Genomic DNA, 23208 nt, shown 5'->3' on the forward strand with positions numbered 1-23208 from the left:
AAGTGTGCTGCAGCCAACAAAGATGAAAGGAGCTGGAGCTCTGAAGAAAGCTTTGAGACCAGACATGGAGATGCAGAGTTCCGAGTCTGCCCAGCTGGCTCTGTCTGGCTTTGGTCCAGCAGTCCTCACTGTGCTCTCTTTGGAATGGTAATGTGCCATTTTTATGTTGAAAATATATGATCTGTTTTTTGATTTTGATTTTATAGGGGATTACAGTTAAAAGAGATCACATGAGTCTCAGAAGATATTTTAAACAGTGCGGATACTGTGATAGACCATGGGGACTTTGATGCTGGACTAAATGCACATTGCTTTACGATATGGGTCCAAGCCTAAGGGGCAGGGAGTGGAGTGTGGTGGTCTGAATGAAAATGGCCCACTAGGTCCACAGGGAGTGGCCCTATTAGGAGGTGAGGCCTTGTTGGAGGAAGTGTGTGATTCATTCTCTTCCAGCTGTCTACTAATCCACACCTAGAACTCTTAGCCTCACCTCCAGCACCATGTTTGCTTGTGTGCCACCATGTTTCCCACTATGATAATGGACTAAGCCTCTGAAGCTGTAAGCCAGCCCTAATTAAACGGTTTCCTTATAGGAGTTGCTGTGGTCATGATGTCTCCTGACAGCAACAGAAACTCTAACTTAGCTTCGATTTTGTTTCGGGTGGTCCTGACAACACTTTGTCTGCCATAAACATTATTGCAAAGTTCTCCCCGTGACTCTGAAAGCCAAGTTCTCTCAGGCCATGCCCCCTCTGAAGCTTCTCTGTGCTACAACAGCAAAGGCAGTGTCTACAGAGAGCTCTTGCCAGCAACCGTACAGGACAAAACAATCTCCATAAGGTCTCAGCACCTGTGGGACAGAAGGAAATGCAGTCCTTGATGCCATGACTGTGGTAAACTACGAGACACAGTCCCAGGAGGACAGCAGTCACAAGGAAAAAGGAAAGACTGTCTGCTGGGGAAGAAAGGGGATCACTGGGAGAAAAGACAGAGCCAGAGCCTGCCTTGCCTCTGGCATGGACTAAGACGGACAAATGCCCTCCTACTACTGGGATCCTTTGACCAGGCAAGTAAGAGATATATAAGAACACAAATCTTGTTGGAAAGATCTAAAAACAAATCTATAAAATCATTTTATTTTGTATTATATTTTACAAGGCCTTGGATTCTATTCTAGTGGCCCCCAAATCTAAAATACGGGATGGGAGGTGCTGGGATGGAAGCCAGAGCTCTGTGCACACTAAGCATTCTACCACTGACCACTGAGCTACATCTCCAGCCCTTGACTCTCCCCCCCCCCCCCCACCTCCATCAGGGTTTCTCTGTGTAGTCCTGGCTGTCCTGGAACTCACTCTGTAGACCAGGCTGGCCTCAAACTCAGAAATCCGCCTGCCTCTGCCTCCCAAGTGCTGGGATTACAGGCATGCGCCGCCACTGCCCGGCTCAAGAAATTTTAGAGTCTAGATTTTTCACATTAGAGATGTCTGTTTATACTTATACAAATGTTCAAAGATTTGAAAAACTCCAAATTCTAAAACATCTCTAGCCCTAAGAATTTCATGTCAGAGCCACTCAACCTGTGGTAGGATGTTTTCTAAGAGAATCAAGCAGTTTAGACTTGTCTGATTTGTTTTTCAGGGTTGCTTGGGAGTCATGAGTCCTCCCTAGGCTGATGCGGTGATCAAGGATGCCTCTGGTGACAGGAGAGCATTCTTAGACGTTCAGAACAACCACACTTTGCCTTTAACCTGAGAGGGGTTGAGGGCATCCTTCTGACTCACTGCTGACCTTGCAGAGAACACAGCTCCCTATCAATCACTGTCAGGACAGCAGAGCGTGGGCAGCATCAAGTCAGACTATCCTCTGGGAGTCTTGCTTTTTCCAGGGCAGCTGCAATTTTCTAAATACCGCCAAGTGCAAAACTCTGTGCTAGAGAGTTTTGTGTGCAAAGATCGCCATCATCATTGTATGGGCCAGAAAACTGAGGCTGTACTCGGCTAAACAACTTGTCTGCTTAACCAGGTGTGTTCACCTGAACCAGGTGTGTTCACTTGAGCTGCAAAGTAAACAGGAAAAGACCAGGCCCTTTGTTCCCTGCTGGTACCACCAGCACCATGGTTTTCCTTGCCCATAGAGAGATGATATTCTCTCTAGGCCCCTCTTTACGGCTCTTTGGAGTGAGTTCATTTGTCTTGGAACCTACCATGGTCAGGGGCATGAATAGGGGAAGAAAGGTCATGTCTCCTAACCAAAGGCCACTCACTGAAGGCATAGAGCAGCTGAGAGCCTTCTCACCACAGTAGCCCCTGGCCCAGGATTTGCCTTCCTTGGCTTCTCCTCAGCTACCTCACTCAACTTATAACCAAGGCTCTCAAGAACACAAGGTTCCTCACCACCACACACACAGTGCTGCTAAAAGAAAACAACACAGAACCCCCCCCCCTCACCTGGAGGCTACGCCCCCAGCTGTCCAACTCATCTTGACACCAGAAAGCAGACAAGACAGATAGCTCTTACCATTGTAGGACAGGCGAGGTTTGCTCAGACACATTATAAAGTGCATTTCCATCTCATCGGAAGCCACAGACTTGGAACAAATGGGGCACTTGAAACCTAAAAGAGAGGAAACAGCATGAACTATCTTCTCCAAATCCAGCGATATATCTACAGTCAGCTCAACCACAACGTTATGTGGAATCAGTGCTCGGGACAGTGACAATGTAGACAGAGCAGAGGCCAATTTGTCCTTCACTCATTGAGACTTTACCTTTCTCGACAGCTGTTAGCTTTCAAGAGGCCACTCTGAGACACACCATTTATCAGAGTTGCTGACTTGACTTTCAGTGGGGTCTAATAGACAAGACTAGGGAAGCAGCAAGCCAAGGCAACTGAACAATATTTAAGTCCCAGAGCTTAACAGCTTTGGTTCCTCCTAAGGGAGGCGTCATCACTGACATATGCACCTCCACCCCTCACCTCCTCACCCACCTACTTGGGTAGCAACCTCGTTCTTCACCCAAGCGTCCTTTGCAACTACATCCTTTCAGCAGTGTACAGTGCGCAGGGGGAGGGAACTCCTAAATGCTAAGGAAAGCAGCTGTTTCCAAGGCTGGCGAACGAACACAGGCCATCTTAATCTGCTCTCTTACTCCCCGGCACTCTGGCCTGCCCCACACCAAGGGCTTCCTCAGCGCAGTAACTGGTGAGGTCTGCTTGAGGATCTTCTGAGTTGAATTCTAGTTAAGCAAAGCTGGCTTCTTTTGTTTTTTGTGTTTTTCAAGACAGGGTTTTTCTGTATAACAGCCCTGGCTGTCCGGGAACTCACTTTATAGACCAGGCTGGCCTTGAGATCCACCTGCCTTTGTCTCTCGAGTGCTAACTTTTTGATGCACAGACACACAGACACACACACACACACAGACACACACAGACACACACACAACTCCCGCTCCAGCAGGCTAATGTACCGAGGAGCATGCCCAGTGTTAAGATTGATAAAATAGATGAATTGATATTTCAATCTTTTCCATTTTGTTTAATTGAACCATTTCAAAGTGATCAATTCTTTGCCTACAAATTTTATCACAGATCCAACAACTTTGAAAAATTATTGATTTGTCTATATCCATTCTTGTTTATCACAGTTTCTTTCTTTGGTGAAAATGACTCTTACCTGCTTGGCCTGGATGTGCTACCATAACATAATGCATCTAACTACTGGTGTAGAGGTTTCATAGTTTGATGGTGGTAACGAGTATCTAATATATATATAATTTACGTATCTGTCACTTGCATATATGTATGTGTGGCACATATATATGCCTGGCTCTCATGAAGGTCAGAAGGGGACATCAGATTTCCTGGCACTGGAGTTACAGATGGTTGTGAGCTGCCATGTGGGTCCTGGGAACCATCCCTGATCCTCTGTCAGACAGCAGTGCTCTTAAACCACTGAGTCATCTCTCTACTCAGCCTCCTCCCCACCCTCTGCCTTTTTTGAGTAGTCCTGTGTAGTCCTGGCTCATCTGGACCTTGCTATGTAGACTAGACTGGCCCTGAACTCACAGATCTGCCTGCCTCTGCCTATCCCATAACCTTTTAAAGAAAGAGATAAAAGGCCAAACATTCAAATATGCAGTTGTGAGCCTGAAGACAGAGGAGTTCACACCCGCCCAGTGTCCCTCACACGATGCCTTGCTGATCTGTATGGAAAGCTCTGATGGGGGTAAAATGGCACATAGACAGGAAGCAGGTCATACAGGGTATCTGCTTGGACTGGATTCAAATCTTTTTCTCAATGATAATGCTTACAAAAAGGCAGGGGGGGTGGAATCTCTCTGTGTAGCCCTGGCTGTCCTAGAACTTGCTATGTATACCAGGGTAACTTCAAACTCAGAGATACAGAGATCTGCTCATTTCTGTCTCTGAGTGCTGGGATTAAAGAAACGTGCCGGCTGGGCGGTGGTGGTGCATGCCTGTAATCCCAGCACTCTGGGAGGCAGAGGCAGGCGAATTTCTGAGTTCGAGGCCAGCCTGGTCTACAGAGTGAGTTCCAGGACAGCCAGGGCTACACAGAGAAACCCTGTCTAGAAAAAAAAAAAAACAAAAACCAAAATTCAAAAAAAAAAAAAAAAAAAAAAAAAACCAAAACAACCCCCCCCCCAAAACCCCACAAAGATACGTGCCACTACATGGCACTATCAATAATGCACAGTTGAAGTGGATTCCATGACATAACTCCTATCCCTACCCCACCCGCTGCCTATTTCCTTAGAAATTCTCAGCACCTATATCTCACCTAAGGTCTTAGAAATAGTACCAATACCTACCCATGAGTACCAATACCTGCCCTTTGCATGGTTACACGTCTATCAAATCTGGAAGGCTGAAGGAATGGGGCGTGCTGTCCCACTTCTGGTAGAATCAGGCTACTTTTTAAAGCCAGCTTAGAAATGTCCAGTGTCATGTGCAGTGGAGTCTCAGAATAAAGACGTTCTTCATTTCTAACCTAAGTCCTTGTATGTTTACAAAAGATTTTCTGTAGTTTCCAACTCAAAGGAGCAAAGTTTCTTAAGAATTTAAATGCTTTAGAGAAGACCAGTTTACTATACTCCCTAAATTAGCACTTGTGTATATGCTGAGAGCTGGGGCCACAGTGACATGGAAGGACCACACAGCCCTAGCCTGGGCACATACCCAGAGGTATTCAAGTCATCTGTTACTAGAACAAGCCTATACTCCCCATGCTGTCATTTTCTGAAAGAGCAGAACAACAGTTACTACAGTCCTATATTCCAGTGTGCGGTACTAAGTGAAGAAGGGTCAAGTTACCACTGAGATACTGGCAACGCGGCCACTCAACAAGGTCTAAATGTCACTAGACATTTATATCCTAGGGGACAAAAGGCTGAGACCCTTGGGTTTAGAATAATGTCTTCATTATACTGAAGAAGCAGGCCTTGGTGTGGTATGAGTCACATACTGAGACGGTAGAGCTGAGACTACACGGGGCCTTCTTAGGTCTCAATCTAAAGTACTTTCCACCAAAGAAGAAAAAGTTGGCCATGGGACTCTGAAAAGGAGGTAAGCTGGGAAATAAGGCCTCTGGTAGATTAAGTGCAGTGTGGCAGGAAGAGCCAGGATTTAACTGAAGCAGGTCCATGGCTCTTGGTGCTTTTGTTTTAACTTATGTTACACGGCTCACAAAGTCATTAGGAACCACTCTGTAAGCAGAGAATGAGACAACATGATGGGGTTTTCTAGACGCGAGACTTTGGCTAATAATACATCTCTCTCTGGCCCTCAGTTCTATTACTGGAAAAAATGGAGGAATTCATTGCATGCTTGCAAAGACTGAATGAGATGACATCTTCATGAGGCCAAGGCAGTGAGTGAGGAGGAAGGAAGAGAAGGAAGTGAGGAAGGGCTGAGGACTAAGGAGATAAACTCACAGACCAAGAAGGGCACTGGCACTTTCCAAACTGCCAAAATGGAAACAGGTCTCCCTCCACTTGCAGTATGATAATGGGTAAATAGTATTTTGCACTGACTGAGTCACTTCTATAGACAGCTACTATGTTTTCTATGGCTTTTTTTTCTTTGTTTTTTGTTTTTTTGTTTTGTTTTGTTTTTTTGGATTTGGTTTTCTTCGAGACAGGGTTTCTCTGTATAACCTTGGCTATCCTGGAACTCACTCTGTAGACCAGGCTGGCCTCGAACTCAGAAATCCACCTGCCTCTGCCTCCCAGAGTGCTGGGATTACAGGTGTGCACCACCACCGCCCATCTGCTTCTTTTTTTTTTCTAATACAGTGTAAGAACTATCAATAGGCAGGCACTATATTAACTCTATTTTATAGAAACAGTGAAAAGCTCAAGTATCTTGTTCAGCACTAACTGCACCAGAAAGCGACAGAGCTGACACCCAGCCAGTCTGACCTCGAGCCAGCATGCTGCTGTGCCCTCTGGCTGACAAGCAGAGGAGAAGGGGCCAACAGCAAGCACAACACAGACACAGGTCTTCAAGTCACTTCAGATTTTCTGCACTGCCCACACCCATGGTTCTAGATAATCCCTAAACACGGATGATACTGTTTTCTAGGAATTTTGTTAATATAGAAGATCAGAATCCAGAATGCAGCATAGTCCTCTTGGCACGGAGCCAAGGCAGTGGTTGGAAGATGCTGAGTTTATTACCTTTCAAGCGAGAATAATGGCAAAAAGTAAAAGGGACAGGATAGAGAGCCAAGGGGACAGGCTACGTCCCCACCCTCTTTCCTGAAAGGGCAGCAGAGGAGCAAGGCAGATTCGACCTCTTTACTGCCCCACCCTTTTCATCTAGCTTCCCAGTCTTGACTCAGAACCAACCCTATGGAATGACAAATACTGCTATTTATGAACTACCTGAAGGTTAAAACTCCTTGAAGAGCTTCATCCCATGTTGGCAGGAAGTCTGTACTGGGACACAGCTTTGCAGGCCAGAGGTCTGCAGGGTGGCCAGGTCATGACTTTCTCCCACCTCAGGGGCCCCAGCACTGCTCCAGAGTGGCAAAAGCAGCTCTATTTTCCTTCAAGAGAAAAATCGCAGATGGTCTCTTTAAGATGATGCCCTGTTCTGGAGGTGGGGCAGCCTGTGCTCCTGGGACTTCTCTCACTCCTGTCCTCAACACCTGTGACTGCCTCTAGTTACAGCTTGCTGGCTAAGCAACCTGACTCCTGTCAGCACACTGAGGCAGAGGCGGTGGCTTACGAAGTCAATCCCTTGACCTATTCTATTAATGTCTCAAATGAGGAAGAAGTGCATTAATGTGCTTTGGCCTGGGTCTGTGTTTGGTGGGTCTATCATGAAAGTACTGCTACAAGATTCAATCAAGAGTAACCGAAAGGGGCTGGAGAGATAGCTCAGCAGTTAAGAGTATTGACTGCTCTGAGTTCAAATCCCAGCAACTACATGGTGGCTCACAACCATCTGTAATGGGATCGTATGCCCTCTTCTGGTGTGTGTGAAGAGAGTGACAGTGTACTCAATACTCATACATAAAATAGATAAGTATAAAGGGGGGGGGGGTCAACAGAGGACTAAAGACCCAATCTCTTCCTTTCTCGTCTCCTTTCTAAGCCAGAAAAACAAAGGACACTGCTCCTTTAGAGCCCAGGAACCTCCTTTCTGCAAGTGTACTGTTTAAGTGGGAATCCTCTGGCATGCAGGTAAGTCTGCACTGTGCTAGTCAAGGGAGCCCATTCACAATGTTAGGGCAGGACCCCTGGCAGGCGAACCAAGAATGACCTCAAGGAAGCTTCTGAGTCATGTGAATTATAAAGCATCTTCATACAAATCAAGTAAAGGACAGACTGTCTCAAAACAAACAATCAAACAAGCAAGCAACAAGCAAACAACAAGCATCTTTCTTCACCGGGCAAGGTCAGCAGGCTTTTCATCTGATGACAGCACCAGAGTAAAGATGGGGATGACTGGCTCAGAATGCTCCAGGAAATCCTCCTCCCATATATATATATATTCTATGGCTAAGTTAAGAGTCTGCACTCTGGGCACAGAGGTACTTCTCATTTTCCCAAACTGAAACCTTCTCCTTTAAGACCTGATTTCCTGGGCAGGACCAAGAGCTGGCTTCTTGTTGCTCCAGTTTCTCTCCCCACCCTCCTGATGCTGATGCGCTATTTTAATGGCTGCCCCAGTTCTGCCTGTCTCTGGGATCACCTAAAGGTGGAGGAATCAAAAGTACCAGGTGAAGGAGCTGCACACCCTGCAGGGGCCTCCTGTCGGTAGACAGAGTAATAATGTAGCACCTCTCAGCTGGGAGCGCTGAGGGCACCACCCCAATTCTCTTCTGCCTGCCAGTTCCCAGATGCCAGTTCCCTGCCTCATCCTGTGATGCTTATTGGCAATAAAATAGGACTTAGCTACATGAACTGACTAAGTGGGATTTACCACAAACAGGGCAAAGGTGCCACAGGGAATGCTCCAAACATTTCTATATACTTTCCATTTTCTTCGAGCACAAAGACACATATATTTTCTCTCCATACCCTCGCCTTCTCAAAAACCCAATGCACGATATATCAACCGATAAACTAAAGTCTGAGTTATGCCTCCTGAAGAACATTCTGGGCATAGAAGGCCCCAGACTTCCAATTCTCTTTTCTCCACTTGGTCTCCACACTTCTCTTCGAGAGCTCTGGAGTATCCCTCAGGAGTAATCTTTCATGTATGTCTGCATGCACGCGTGTGCAATTAATACTGAGCACCAACATAAATGGCTGATGGGGTCCCCAGATATTTAGCTAAATATCAGTCTTGGCTGTTTCTGGAAGGCTGGGTAGGGTCTACAGAGCAGGGTCTACAGAGCAGACTGCCCTCCCCAGTGGAGTGGGTCTCATATAGCAGTTGAGGGCTTGGATACAACACAAAGGGGAAAAGGGTGAGGTTTCTATTCTCCATGTGCCTGGACATGACAAGACACTGTAATTCCTGTAAACACCACTGGATGTCCTGATTTCCAGTTTGCAGACTATGGGATTTCTCAATCTCTCTCTCTCTCAAAGATTAATCTATTTATTATATGTAAGTACACTGTAGCTGTCTTCATACACTCCAGAAGAGGGAGTCAGATCACAACCAACAAATGGATGGTTGTGAGCCACTATGTGGTTGCTGGGATTTGAACTCAGGACCTTCGGAAGAGCAGTCAGTGCACTAAATCACTGAGCCATCTCTCCAGCCCCAGCCTCAATCTCTTTACATGTGCACATATACATGCATGTGTGTGCAGTTTCCGATTCTTTGGAGAACTGTAATATATGTGTCCATTAAGATGTCAAATAATAAAACTGACATCATTAAATGCTGGTGAGGATATGGAACAGCTATAATATGAAAGGCTAGAATGACAGCTATTTGGGAAAAGGTAGGTGCATTTCATAAAACACACTCCTAGCTTAGGATCAAAGTAATTCCTCTGCCTGATGGCCACCAAATGAAAGCATATGTCTGTAAGTAGATATTTATAAAATTATACGTCACAGCTTTATTAAAAAAGCAATGGGAGAAAATCATTCAGTAGCAATCATTCAGTAGCAGCGGCTAACGACTCCTGACACATGCAACCAGAGTGACAAAGCTTGCCCACTGAAGGTCACTAGGACACAGAGTGTGACTCTAATACACTTACATATTATGAGAAGAATCAGAACAGTGGCCATCTCTTGGGAACAGGAGTTGGGACAGAGGCTGATAGAGAAGGTGATATGAGTTTTCCAGGGTAATGATGATGTTCAACATTAAGAAGAAGGTTTGGATTACACATATATGCGCTGCTCCTCCCCTCTGTGATCAATGATCCTGTGCTTACCAGGACCTGTGCCTGTGCTTTCCTCAAAGCACTTGTCTTCTTCCGATAATCACGGTGAATAGCTTGCCTAGACCATTACTGCAGGTGCATTGGAGATATCAATCTGACCCAGGAATTGATGACCCAATGAATGACCCAGGCTATTCACATTAAAGATTGAATTTTAGAAACAATCGTTTTTAGCCAGGCAGTGGTGGTGCATGCCTGTAATCCCAGCACTTGGGTGGCGGGCAGGTGAATCTCTGAGTTCCAGGCCAGCCTGGCCTACAGAGTGAATTCCAGGACAGCCAGGGCTATACAGAGAAACCCTGTCTCAAAAAAAAAAAAAAAAAAAAAAAAAAAAAAAGATTACACATGTATATGTGTCTGTCAAAGTGTATGTAGCAAATACATACTTCAGATTTAAGATTTTGTTGTTTCTGAATTTTACCTGAATAAAAAAACAAAACAAAACAAAACTGTACCAGGTGTGGTGGTGGATGCTATATTCTTGGAACTTAGGAGGTGGAGGCAGGAAGATCAAAATTTTAAGATCATCCTCTGTTACATAGTGAGTTTGAATCCAGCCTGGGCTACATGAGATACAGTCTCACAAAAGCAAAAGGAAAAAAAGAAAAAGCTAAACTACAGTGAATGACATGTGGCCGACAGATGGATTACATTAGAATGAAGTGTGCAACAGTGGGGTGCACAGGCTCAGCCTTGCTCTGCTTTGATGCAGGCTGGACGTTTTCAGAATGAAACACTGGACAACGTTATCAGGCAATGGACTGTGAGGTGATGAGGAAGATGGTGGTGGACTGAGATATAGAAGACTTTCAGGAAGGAGAAGACAGTGAGCAGAGATGCTACTGTTTCAGAAGAACAGGAACGGTTTAGGGAATGGTAAGGTGCACGGCATGCGAGCAAGAGGTCCTGCATTCAAGTCCCTAGCACCCACGGAGAAAGCCAGGCAAGAGGGTACACACCAGCAGTCCCAGCTCCCGGAAGTAGACGGAAGAACGGCCCGGCCTCCCCAGCCACCCAGTCTAGCCAATCAGTGAGCTCCACGGTCAGTAAGAGCCGGTCTCAAAAATGAGGGAGGGAAGTAAGGGAAGAAATTATCTGGCAACTTTTGGCTGCCACTTGTACCACCCCCCACACATAACTGCACCACATGTATACACACACACACACACACACACACACACACACGCACACACGCACACAAACAGGCACGCACCTCAACAGTAAGAGTAAAGCACACACTGAATCCTCACACAAGCTCAAAGCCCTTTCCTCTGAATACAAGAAATTAAAAAAAAAATTCCTTTAACCCGTAGTGATCTACAGAAGAAATTCCACAATTTGCTAGCCTCCAGGTACTGCCAACAGAAAAGCTAAGGTCAATTTAATTCTTTTTTTCTTTGTAAAGAATTTGCTTATCTTGCTTGAACCTGGAAAGGCTTTTCTTTTCACCATTAAGAGTTCGGAAGGAAGTGTTATCAGAATGCACACAGGGGTGTCTTCCCATCAGTGTTTCCTTTTGTTCAGTAAGCAGGAAACAGGCGCACGTCTTTCTACCCCTCCCCCCCCACACACAGGGTTTCTCTGTGTAGCCCTGGCTGTCCTAGGACTCAGAAATCCGCCTGCCTCTGCCTCCCAAATGCTGGGAGTAAAGGCGTACGCCACCACTGCCCGCGCACATGTTTTTCTTTAGATGGTTTTTCTACCTTTTCTTTCACATTTCTCTAGTGGTAAGTCCTGAATGCTATTGCCCAGTTATTCCCGGCTTTCCAGTACAGAGTAGAACTGAACTTGAGCATACCACTTGAAATAAAGAGTAAGTTTGAAATACTCATTAATTAGGTAATGAATTGTTGAGTCCACTCTCACATCGAAGCAGACTTCAAGCAAGAGTCAGTCAGTGTGAGATTCACCAAACTACTACTTATAATACAGCAGGCAGTCAACAGGGAGATGTAGCTTCTGTCAGCTTGGGTCCCTGAGTAACAACTGCCAAGAGTGGGCAGAGTCCAGCTCTTGACTGGAATTGCATACTACAAACCAGAAGACAATAAGCGGGCTGGACTTAGCTCCTAGCTTACAGGACTGGGGACTGTATTACCTAGTCCTAGGCTACTCTGACATAACGTCTCCTTTTAGTATTCCCACTGCTTCTATGTTGGCTATCTCTTCCTCTATAGCTCCCTTCCGCCCACCACCCTCACAGCATTTGCCTGGCCTCTGGGCTCTGCTGCATGCTTCTTGCTTGGCTCACGTAAGTAAATAGATGGCACTGGAAGTCAAGGAGATAAGCATCTATCCCAGAATCCTCGGGTATTCCTATTCTTCCCTAGGCATACATATTTAGCAGTGTATGGAGGCTCACTCTTATAATCTCATCACTAAGAAGGCTGAAGTAGGAGGAGTACTTCAAGTTCAAAGCCAGCCTGGGCTACATACTGAGTTCCAGGGCAGTCTGGCTACAGCATATCTTGCTTTAACACCAAAACCAGTAATATCTGCACCCCTGTCATTTTCCATGTCTCTTTCAGATGTTGACATATTATGTGTAGTTATTTTCCGTTAAGAGTCCCACTTTTTATCTACTATATACTTCTTTCAGAAGTAATCTCCATTCTCTACTCTAAGCTGACATACTTTTGCTATTCTGGATTCTGCACTAGCCTGGGGGAAAGAAAGCCTGACCAGGAGCCAGGAAAACAAACAAACAAACAAACAAACAAACCCCTAAAAGAGCTTTGGCAGGCACTTTCTAGGTGGCTATTCAGCAATACATGTGGAGCACTCTGTGTATTCTGTCCACAGAGTATGGACAATACTCTGTGCCCAGTACTGCTTTAAAGCCCAGACAGAAACTGTGAATGCCACCACATTCACCATGGTGGTGAATGCCCCACCAAGGCAAGGCACTCGGACCTGTGGGCTGCGCTCACACACTGTCTGGTCTGCTGACTTACTGACTGGGGGCTGGGCTTGCTGGTAAATCCACCTATTTGAGGAAACTTACAAATTCTTCATGTGAAAATGGATAAATGAAATTGGGCAGGCCTTTAATCCCAACATTCAGAAAGCAGAGGCAGGGAGATCTCTGAGCTCGAGGCTAGCCTGATCTACCAATCTAGTTCTAGGACAGCCAAGGATACGCAGAGAAATCCTGTCTTGAAAAACTAAACAAACAAAATCAAACAACAAAAAAGAAAGACAGAAAAAAGAAAAGTGGAAAATGAGGCTGGAGAGATGGTTTGAGGGGTAAAAGCTCTTGCCGTGCAGACCTGATGGCCTGAGTTCTAGTCCCAAATCCCATGGAGGATGAGAGAACTTACTCCTAAAAGTTGACCTCTGACTTCCACACATGTGCCATGACATGTGTGTACATGTAAGTAAAAATAATTTATTTTTTCAAATGAATTTTATCTATAGTATATTATGGGCTGATGTTACCACTTGCAGAAGGCAATATTACCAGCCTTCCTCAGAGTGGAGGAAAAGCTATCAGGACTATGTGATACACTTTGAGATAGGGTCTCTTTATTATTACGTAGACCGGGCTGTCACTTTATAGACCAGGAAGGTCTTGAACTTAGAGATCCACCTGCCTCTGCCTCCTGAGTACTGAGATTAAAGGAGTGCACCTCCACACCAGGCCATACACTAATTTTTTGAGTTGCTAAATTTTGAGACATATATGCAATGAACATGTATTTAGGTAAGTTACAGGCTCAATCATATACCCAGTAAAGTTATTCTTGTTCACTTGCTGCAAACCAGAACAGGTTCAGTGAAGATATTCACAGCTGGAAGCAAAGGCAACAGTGTACACAGAGGCACCTGGGAGCTCCACCCTGTCCTGCTCCACAGCAAGTCCAGGCTGTCACAGCAGCATCCCAGCCACATGAAGGTCGGGAACAGAACCGGCCGCAGGAGCTCTGGCTGGCCACCGTCTCATATCTCTCCTTGTAACCCATTTCTTCAAGGAGGAAGAAGGGCTACTTAGCAGGAAAGGATGGTAGCTAGGGACAAGAACGTCGTGGTCAGTACAAGACAATGAAACCTTAGCCTGAGTGTGAGATCTGGTTTCCAATGACTGGCAAAAATGAACACTGACTTATCATTTCTCGTTACCTGACCACCAGGCTTGGACAAGTTTACGGGCATCCCAACCATCACACATAAAATGTGGTGTAATGTCTCCGGGGGAAGCATTTGGCTTGCATTTTGGAGATATCTTATTTAAAGGATGGGCCATCTGTTGAAAGAGAGACATTGTCCAGTATCCAGAGGATCAAGCCAGGATTTCTTCTAGTTCCCAGAAACCAAGGATTACCTAAAATCCAGGCAATTCCGATGACAAATGTAGCCATGACATGCATATTTAGCAGAGTCCTCTGCTCTATTTTCTCCTCACTCGCCAAGCACATTTCAGCGTCCACACACCGCAGCTATGCTCCTGCATCACAACCTTCATCACTGCTAGTGTGGACTTTCCAGTATCTGGGCAATGTCAAAGAATACTGTTAAAGATAAATTCCCTAACTTGTTCACTTGTTCCTCATGACATAAGTCGTGGGAAGTGAGCCCACCAAAACTACTTTCCCTTAAAAAACCTAAACCAGAACTGGGAGTGGTGGTAGCCTATAATCCCAGCACCGAGGAGGGAGTAGCAGGTGGATCTCTGAGTTTGAGGTCAGTCTGGTCTTCAGAGAGCTACATGTAGCTCTTGAAAACACCTGCTTGAAAACAACAAACAGGGCTGGAGAGATGGCTCAGTGGTGAAGAGCACTGACTACTCTTCCAGAGGTCCTGAGTTCAATTCCCAGCAACCACATGGTGACTCACAATCATCTACAATGGGATCTGATGCCCCTCTTCTGTTGTGTCTGAAGACAGCTACATTGTCTTCTTATACATAAAATAAATAAATCTTTAAAAAGAAAAGAAAACAAACAAACCAAAACCAAACAAGGGGGGAAAAGCTAGTGCCTATGTAATGGTCAATAATCAGCCCCTAATGATCTGTGGGTTGTGTCTATATTACAAGAGAAAGAGAGAGCATTACTACCCGCAGCTCTAGGGGCTCAGTGCTGGAGCTAGGTACTGGCTATAAAAACTGACCCTCATTTACAGCACCCATCCTTAGCACACTTCCCAAGGAAAACAGACTGGTCTGGAACCACCTTGTGGCAGGCTTTCTTCCTGGTGCTCTTTACAGATACAGTTATCTGTAAAGATAAAGATCCCAATATTCAACTAGTCTCCCTCCCCAAAGATGCCAAGTTTTGTTTTCTGTTTTTTCTAAATTCACTTATTATATATGTATTGGTGTTTTGTCTATGCATGGTGTGTGTGTGTGTGTGTCCGCGCGCGCACCAGTGTACCTTCATTTTGCCCTATGCATACATGTGTATATGTGTGTGTAGTATATGTATGCATTACACAGTTGTGAGCTGCCATGTGGGTCCTGGGACTCTGGGAGAGTAGTAAGTACTCGTAACCTCTAAGCCATCTTCCAGCTCCCAGCTTTCCTTTTTTTTAATAAGGGAAAGGAAGGAGGAGGGGGAGAGAGGAAGACATGGGAAGGGGGACAAAGAGAGAGGGAGTAGGACAGAGAGAATGAGCATGACCATGTTTGGAGAAGAAAAGGTCAGTTAAGAATGAGACAAGAAAGGAAAAAAAAATAATACCAAGAATCCACACTGGATTGGTTTCTGGGTTTCTAAAGGCACTTAATACCAAGAATCCATACTGGACTGATTTCTGGGCTTCTAAAGGCACTGTCCACACCATTAGATGATTAGAAATTTTCAATGACAAGAGAGAAAAATGCTTCAACATATTACCAGATCGTGATTAGTATAATATTGGACTTATTGGCAAATGGCCCAGATACTTAAATACAAATGGTTGCTCATACAGAATAAAGCCATTTGTTTACACCGTGTAACATATTTAAACATTTTTATATATTTTTATTTATATGAGTCCACTGTAACTGTCTTCAGACACACCAGAAGAGGGCATCAGATCCCATTACAGATGGCTGTGAGCCACCATGTGGTTGCTGGGAATTGAACTCAGGACCTCTGGAAGAGCAGTCAGTGCTCTTAAGCACTGAGCCATCTCTTCAGTCTGTACTGTGCAACCTAACTTCTGTAAATACCACCAGTCCTGGCCTTCACATCACTGGAAGTCAACTAGAAGGTTCTTCCTAGGTACTTGCTATAATCCCAGATTATAAGACAACTACTCTGCTCATTTCTCTGTTCATTTACCAGCTGAAGCTTGGGCCCTAGCATGTAAGAAACAATGAAGATTTGGAGCATTCTTGGGCTTGGCCCTGGGCCCTTCTCACCAGCACACCCTTGCTCAGTTGTGCTTACTCCCTGGAGTACATGGAGGCAGATGCTCAGGACATAGTTCCAAAGGCTACAAAGGCACCCAAAGAGAAAGACGTAGGATGGCGGAGGGGGAGTGCCAGCGTCACAGGCTTACTGCTTTCCTGTCACCCACAGTTACATGGAAACATCCCAATGTTTTCTGAGGTACTGACCAAAAGGTCAAAAGGAATTTCCTAGAGAGTCCCTGGGTATAGCACAAACAAAAAGAACTTCCAATTCTAAGATCCCTAAAATAGCACATGATCTCTACCAAGGCGTGTAAGGAATAGTATTTGATTGTTTTCCTTCTGGCTCAGATTACTTGACTCTGGTAGAGAAGAATGAGGAAGTCGAGGGTGGGAACGAGGCAGGTGGAAAGTCTCCAACATGGTAGTGGGAACATGAGGATCCCTCATAAATCTTTCCTGGAACAACAGAGTCGAGGTTAAGAAAGTTAAGGACCTCCTACTGATAGCAAGCAATCTGTAACAGAATGTCGCATCACAGAAAAGCACAAGTCAGTGGACAAAATACTATGTCCTCACGCAGCCTGTGTACTGGCCTTTCCCTCATAAATGCTTATGAAATGAGAGGACCACAAACTGCAAACTCCTTCTTCACTTTGACATTTTGCCTTGAGGACTATTTTTATATTGGTTTTAACATTTCCTCATTTCCAGTCAGCACACCAATTTCCCAGAAGATTGGCTTCAGGAACATAAATATTGACAAATACTGCTTATTGAAATGTGTGGCAAGAATTAAAAAGCACGCATCCAGACAGAAAAGAACAGGAAAACACAGATCTAGATTCAACATCTCATGCCTTCTCTCTGCTCAAAAGAAATGAAGCGAACATCAGGGCACATCACCTCTCCAACTTGATGCTGTATGCTTTTAATTCCAGTACTCCGGAGGCAGAGGCAAGTTCCAGGCTAGACATGGTTAGAGTGAGACCCTGTCTTAGAAAAGAAAGCAAAACAGAGTAGCCAGGCGGTGGTGGCGCACGCCTGTAATCCCAGCACTCTGGGAGGCAGAGGCAGGCGGATTTCTGAGTTCAACGCCAGCCTGGTCTACAGAATGAGTTCCAGGACAGCCAGGGCTACACAGAGAAACCCTGTCTCGAAAAAAACAAATCCAAAAAACCAAAAAACCAAACCAAACAAACAAACAAACAAACAAACAGAGTAATTGGAATTCTTTGGTCCTTCTAAAAATTATCTGGGCTATCTTAGTCAGTTTGGGTTGCTGTATACTAAATACTGTGGACTGGGTAGCTTAAAAAGCAAATATTTATTTCTCACAGTTCCATTGATTTAAGCCCAAGATGCAAGGTGCTAGGAGATATAGTGTTTTATTCCTGGTTTGCAGGCAACAGCCTACTTGTTGTGTCCTAAAATTGTAGAGGGTGTTAGTGACTGTCTCTTCTAAGAGCACAACTACACCATAAAGACTCTACTGTAACAACCTTATCTAAAGCTAAACACCTTTCACAGACCCTACCTTTTACCCCAGATGATGTGATTCCACACAGAAGTTGGTTGGAGCATAATCTTTTTACCCACAGAGTACATGATATTCTCTAGGTAACAATGAAAACACCCTCAGGATGGGCACTTAAATCAGTCAGTCTGTCCATTCACATTTACTCTATATTGAGCAGTAAGGACATACAGCAAAGGATTAAATATTATTTATACTCTTGGTGAATCAATGGGTGCCCTTAGGGAAGAGAACAGAAATGGCCACAGAGATCACATTCTGTGATTGTAGAGCCTTCTTCAGTGGATTAGATTTATCTAGTGAATATACCTTATATGCAGATTCTTGGGATTCTTGGGATGGGCTCAGTATCCATCAATTTCTAGAAGCACTATGCCAAATTCTCATGGAACTGCATGAAAAAGGACCATGGACTACTGCACAGAGCTAACCAATTATGGGTATGAGAACCTGCGGCTGGAGTTTACTCCTGGCAAAGGCTGCCTTCTAAGCCTCAGTTCCAGCAACTGCTGAAACTAGGGTGAGGGGCAAGTAGGACAGGGAAGTGTGTGTGCCGCAGAATGTCGGTTAAGAACCCACTGTCTGTAGACTGCTTCCTGCCTGCCACAGATAACAATCTGTGTACCAGGCTGTGGTGTGTCTGTGAAGGAACTGCTGCGGCTGGTCCCTGGGCAGCTGAACCAATCATCAGGCCAGAACAGCCTGCAGTGTCTCATGCTTCTGTCAACAGGAGCAGGTGGAGGGGCCCTTCTAGAGGGGCCCAGAGTGCAGCCAGCAGAGACAACCTAAGCTTATTACTTGTAATGGGCTGGCAAGGGTCCCAACAGCCAGTTTCTGGGCAAGAAAGACTATTTTTGGAGACAGAAAGGGGGATGGGGGAGGTGGGGGAGGAAGATATAGGTATCAAACCCAGAGCCTTGTATATTGAAAATGCACTCCCACTGGGCTAAATCTCCAGCTTCACAATCTCCACAGCTACATTGTGGGGACTATAGCTACTCTGGCTGCAGTCTAGTAAATATTTTCTTAGAAATCTTTTCTATTATGGAAATCAAACAAAAAATAGAATGAGCTTCCAAACACTAGTCGCCTAGCTTCAGCAATGACCAACTCAGGGTCAGTCCTATCTCATTTTTCCCTGAGGTATTCACGTCTTGATTTGCTAGGACAATGCTGGTTATGGCTTGTTATCCTAGTGTAATTATTAACTCTCCCCTTTAATCTTAGATGTGTCTACCTTTGAATGGCAAAATTTACACTGTTCACCATAGCTACTTCCCCTGCCCCAGATGATTCTGAAGCAAATCCTAGACTTAAGTCCACCATAAATGTTTCATAAAACTTAAGAGCTTTGGACTGGAGAGATGGCTCGGCGGTTAAGAGCACCAACTACTCTTCCTGAGTTCAAATCCCAGCAACCACACGGCAGCTCACAACCATCCGTAACAAGATCAGATGCCCTCTTCTGGAGTGTCTGAAGACAGCTATAGTATATTACATATAATTAAGAAATACATTTTTTTAAAAACCAAAAATCTTAGAGCTTTGTTCTCTTTCTTCTAAATAGTCATGCTGTGGCTTTCTTGTCTCCCAGCAGGAGGGAAAGAGATGGGCAGATTCAGTGCATGCTGGCATGTGGACTCTTGACACCTATCCTGTGGCCTGGCTGCCTGGCTCCAGATTATGGGCGAGACGTGGACAGAAGCCAAGTGCATGCCCAGATCAGCATGCTCCACTCTACACTGCCACTGTACCTACCACCTCCACACAGGATTCAGAAACAAGTTACAAACTCAGGAGAGGAGAATGAATGTCTACAATTAACAGAAGGAACAGCAGGCATTTGGACAGTTCAGAGTAGATCAAAACAGTACAATCTACAAAAGAATAAAAATCCCAGCCTTTCTCTCTACTCTTTGGAGGATACCACTGCAAAATTCTAGATCTATGGTAAAGTTGAGACATCTGAAGTAACCTACCATACAGGAAACCAGGGGCAAATGGGACACAGTAACATCTGAGTCCTTAGAAGAGGTTCCACAAAGTTCATTGGTCTATATGATCTAGCAACCTCACTTCTGGGTTATTTCTCAGACACAGAGGATGTTTGTCACAGCACAGTGTAGGGAGATCATGGTAGGTGCGACAGAGAACATGCATACTGTGAGACAACAGAGTAGTTCCTCCACACTCATCAACAAGTAGACATAAACAAAGGCCAAGACACACGAACACACACACACACACACACACACACACACACACACACACAGGGGTGGGGGAAGAAAGAAAGAACTGGTAGCATCATGTATGCACTTGAATTAAAAATCTATATACACAACTATTTTAAGTCTTGAGGGCTGGAGAGATGACCCAGTGGTTAAGAGCACTGGCTGCTCTTCCAGAGGATCTGGGTTTGATACCCAGCACCGGAATGGCAGCTCACAGTCATCTCTAACTCTAGTTCCAGGGCCTCTGATACCCTCTTCTGGTGTCTGTGGGCCCTTAAGCCACCTCCTCAGCTTCCTCAGTTTTAAAAAATACTTTCTTTTATCTAACAAGATAGGATCTGAGGAGTAGGGTCAGGAAGACTGAAAAAAGATGCCTCACTTCTTCCTATAAGTCACAGAAAGGTAGTCTTGCAGTTTACACACAGGAATGGTATGACTGGCAGCTTATGTGTCAATCACTGGACTTAACATAAGTTCTGCATCTCAGTGTAAAAATAGAGGGACTCAGACAGAGCCCCTTCTGCTAGTGGAATTGCCCACTGCAATTCCTCCCTTCACAACGAGGGCCTAGGACTGATGCACACACGCTGGGCCACCTACTTCCAATTAAAGGACTCCATTACATTTCTAACCTATAGAAAAGACAATCCAAAGCTGCTTCCTGTTTTAACACTTCGCTGGCTGTAGGAGAGCATGTGTTTGGTACACAGATCACTGTCCGTGGCAAATAGACACTAAAGTCTAGGTCCATTTTCTCCATGCCACTGTAGCTTACTACAGCCAGACGCTAGGAAAGACATTGAACAGCACCCAGGGAAGGAAGGAGCTGCTTTACAGAGCTCCAGTTCTTGACAGGGGACAAGACAACAATTACATAGTCAAAAGCACGCCTCACAGGCAGCATTATGACAGGGCCAGCACAAGGAGGGGGACTAACGTCTGTGGCTAGGATGGCGGTGATATCAGGAAAGACACTGTTAAAAAGAAGGGAAGTCTAAAGAAAGTCTAATGTGGCTGCCTCAGAAAGGAATGATACCATCATACAACACTATACCTACCAACAGCTGCAAGTGCAATGTGTCCCAAAATGTCCTCAATACTGTTTTTACTCTCACACACTCCCAGAACTCCTGACACCCTCATTTAGTGCTGGAGTCTATATCCCTTGCTAGTGGGCTTGAGTGGACTTGGAACTATTTGGACCAAGAGTGTAGCAGTCGTGCTGCACATGGCAGAGACGAACAAAGGATACAGCTGCTACTCAGCTTTTTAGAACCTTGCCTTCACAATTAGCCATCACACTGGAAGGAAGCTAGACCACATGGAGACCATGGGTTTACAAGCCTTGCAGAAGTCTTTGCTGAGAACCAGGCATGTGAATGAATGAGCCACCTTACTTCTACTGCTGTGATAAGACATCATGACCAAGGCAACTTATAGAAGAGTTTATTTGGAGCTCACAGTTTCAGAGATAGCTCATGACCCTCATGGCAGGGAGCATGGCAGCAGGCATGCATGGGGATGGAGTAGTAGCTCAGAGCTCAGATCTTGACCCATAAGCAATAAGCAGAGGGAGCTAAATGGGAATCTGTGGGCTTTTGAAATCTCATAGTTCACCCCCAGAGACACGTCTCCAACAAGGCCACTCCTCCTGATCCTTACAAGCAATCCCACCAGCTGGGGGCCAGGTATTCAAATACATGAACTTATGGAGGGGCAGGGTATTCTCATTCAAACTTCACACTGTCCAAACATAGTGCCTTTAGATCCTCAGCGGAGACTTCAGGTATCATGAAACAGAGGCAAGCCACACCCACAAAATAAGAGGTTGTTATACCACAAAGTTTCAGGCGACTTTGCTATGCAGCTGCAGATAAGAATAAATGGATACTACTCAGCAATTAAAAACAATGAATTCCGCACGCCTGTAATCCCAGCACTCTGGAAGGCAGAGGCAGGCGGATTTCTGAGTTTGAGGCCAGCCTGGTCTACAGAGTGAGTTCCAGGACAGCCAGGGCTACACAGAGAAACCCTGCCTCGAAAAAAAAAAAAAAATCTAACCCAGGTATATTGGTGCATACTTTTAATTAATCCGAGCACTTGGGAGAGAGTGCGGGCAGGTCTCTGGGTTCGAGGCCAGCCTAGTTTACAGAGCAAGTTCTAGGCCAGCCAGCGCGGCCACAGAGAAACCTGTTTCAAAAAACAAACAAGCCGGGCGGGCGATGATGGCGCAGCACTCTGTAATCCCAGCACTTGGGAGGCAGAGGCAGGTGGATTTCTGAGTTCGAGGCCAGCCTGGTCTACAGAGTGAGTTCCAGGACAGCCAGGGCTATACAGAGAAACCGTGTCTCAGAAAAAAAAAACAAAAAACAAAACACAAAACAATGAATTCACGAAATTCATAAGGCAAATGGTTGGAACTGGAAAATATCATACTAAGTGTGGTAACTCATTCACAAAAGAACACACATGGAATGCAGTCACTGATAAGAGGATATTAGCCCAGAAGCTCTGAATACCCAAGATACAATTCACATATCAAATGATTCCCAAGAAGAAGGAAAGAGAGGGCCCTGGTCCTGGAAAGGCTTGATGCAGCAATGTAGGGGATTACCAGGACAGAGAAGTGGGAAGGGGTTGAGTGGGGAATGGGTGGAGGGAAGAGGGCTTATGGGACTTATGGGGAGGGGAGAACCAGGAAAGGGGAAATCAATTGGAACGTAAACAAAGAATATAGAAAATTTAAAAAAGTAAATAAAAAACAAAAAACAAAACAAAAGAATAAATGGATAATGTATAGTTCATTGACATAATGGAAGCTATTACAGCAAGGCTAACTAAAGGTCTTCAGCACCACACTACAACATACTTGCTGGCTCCTACAAATAATGCTTGGTGAAGGAGGCAGACTTTCAAGCACAAACTGATTTTATTCATTTTAAGAACAAAAATAAGTCATGCAAATCTGTTCCAAGACAGGGTAGCAATTACCTGAGGGGTGGTGACAGGGAAAGGGCATGAGGCAGGTCCTAGGATACAGGGACTCATCAGGATACACATTTACAGGCTGGAGAGATGGCTCAGTCCATCAAATGGACCCAAGTTTGGTATAGGAGCCTGTGATTCCTGAAACTCACTGTCTAGCCAGCCTGAACCAGCTGAATTGATGAGCTCTAGATTGAGAGACCTTGTCTCAAAAATAAGGTAGGGAGTAATTAGGAAAGAC

The 23208-nt window shown here is 45.1% G+C and overlaps 1 protein-coding gene across 3 annotated transcripts in view; it reads right to left on the reverse strand.

The window, feature by feature from the left end:
• Znrf1 (zinc and ring finger 1) overlaps window positions 1–23208 on the reverse strand; it is an 89937-nt gene that overhangs the window by 10883 nt on the left and 55846 nt on the right. For all 3 annotated transcript variants that reach the window (XM_052167346.1, XM_052167348.1, XM_052167347.1), the window contains exon 2: window positions 2518–2613. In XM_052167346.1, the coding sequence (XP_052023306.1) occupies window positions 2518–2613 (96 nt within the window). The remainder of the gene's footprint in view (window positions 1–2517; window positions 2614–23208) is intronic.

Source organism: Apodemus sylvaticus, chromosome 21 (genome assembly GCF_947179515.1).
Source record: "Apodemus sylvaticus chromosome 21, mApoSyl1.1, whole genome shotgun sequence".
NCBI classification, from domain to species: domain Eukaryota; kingdom Metazoa; phylum Chordata; class Mammalia; order Rodentia; family Muridae; genus Apodemus; species Apodemus sylvaticus.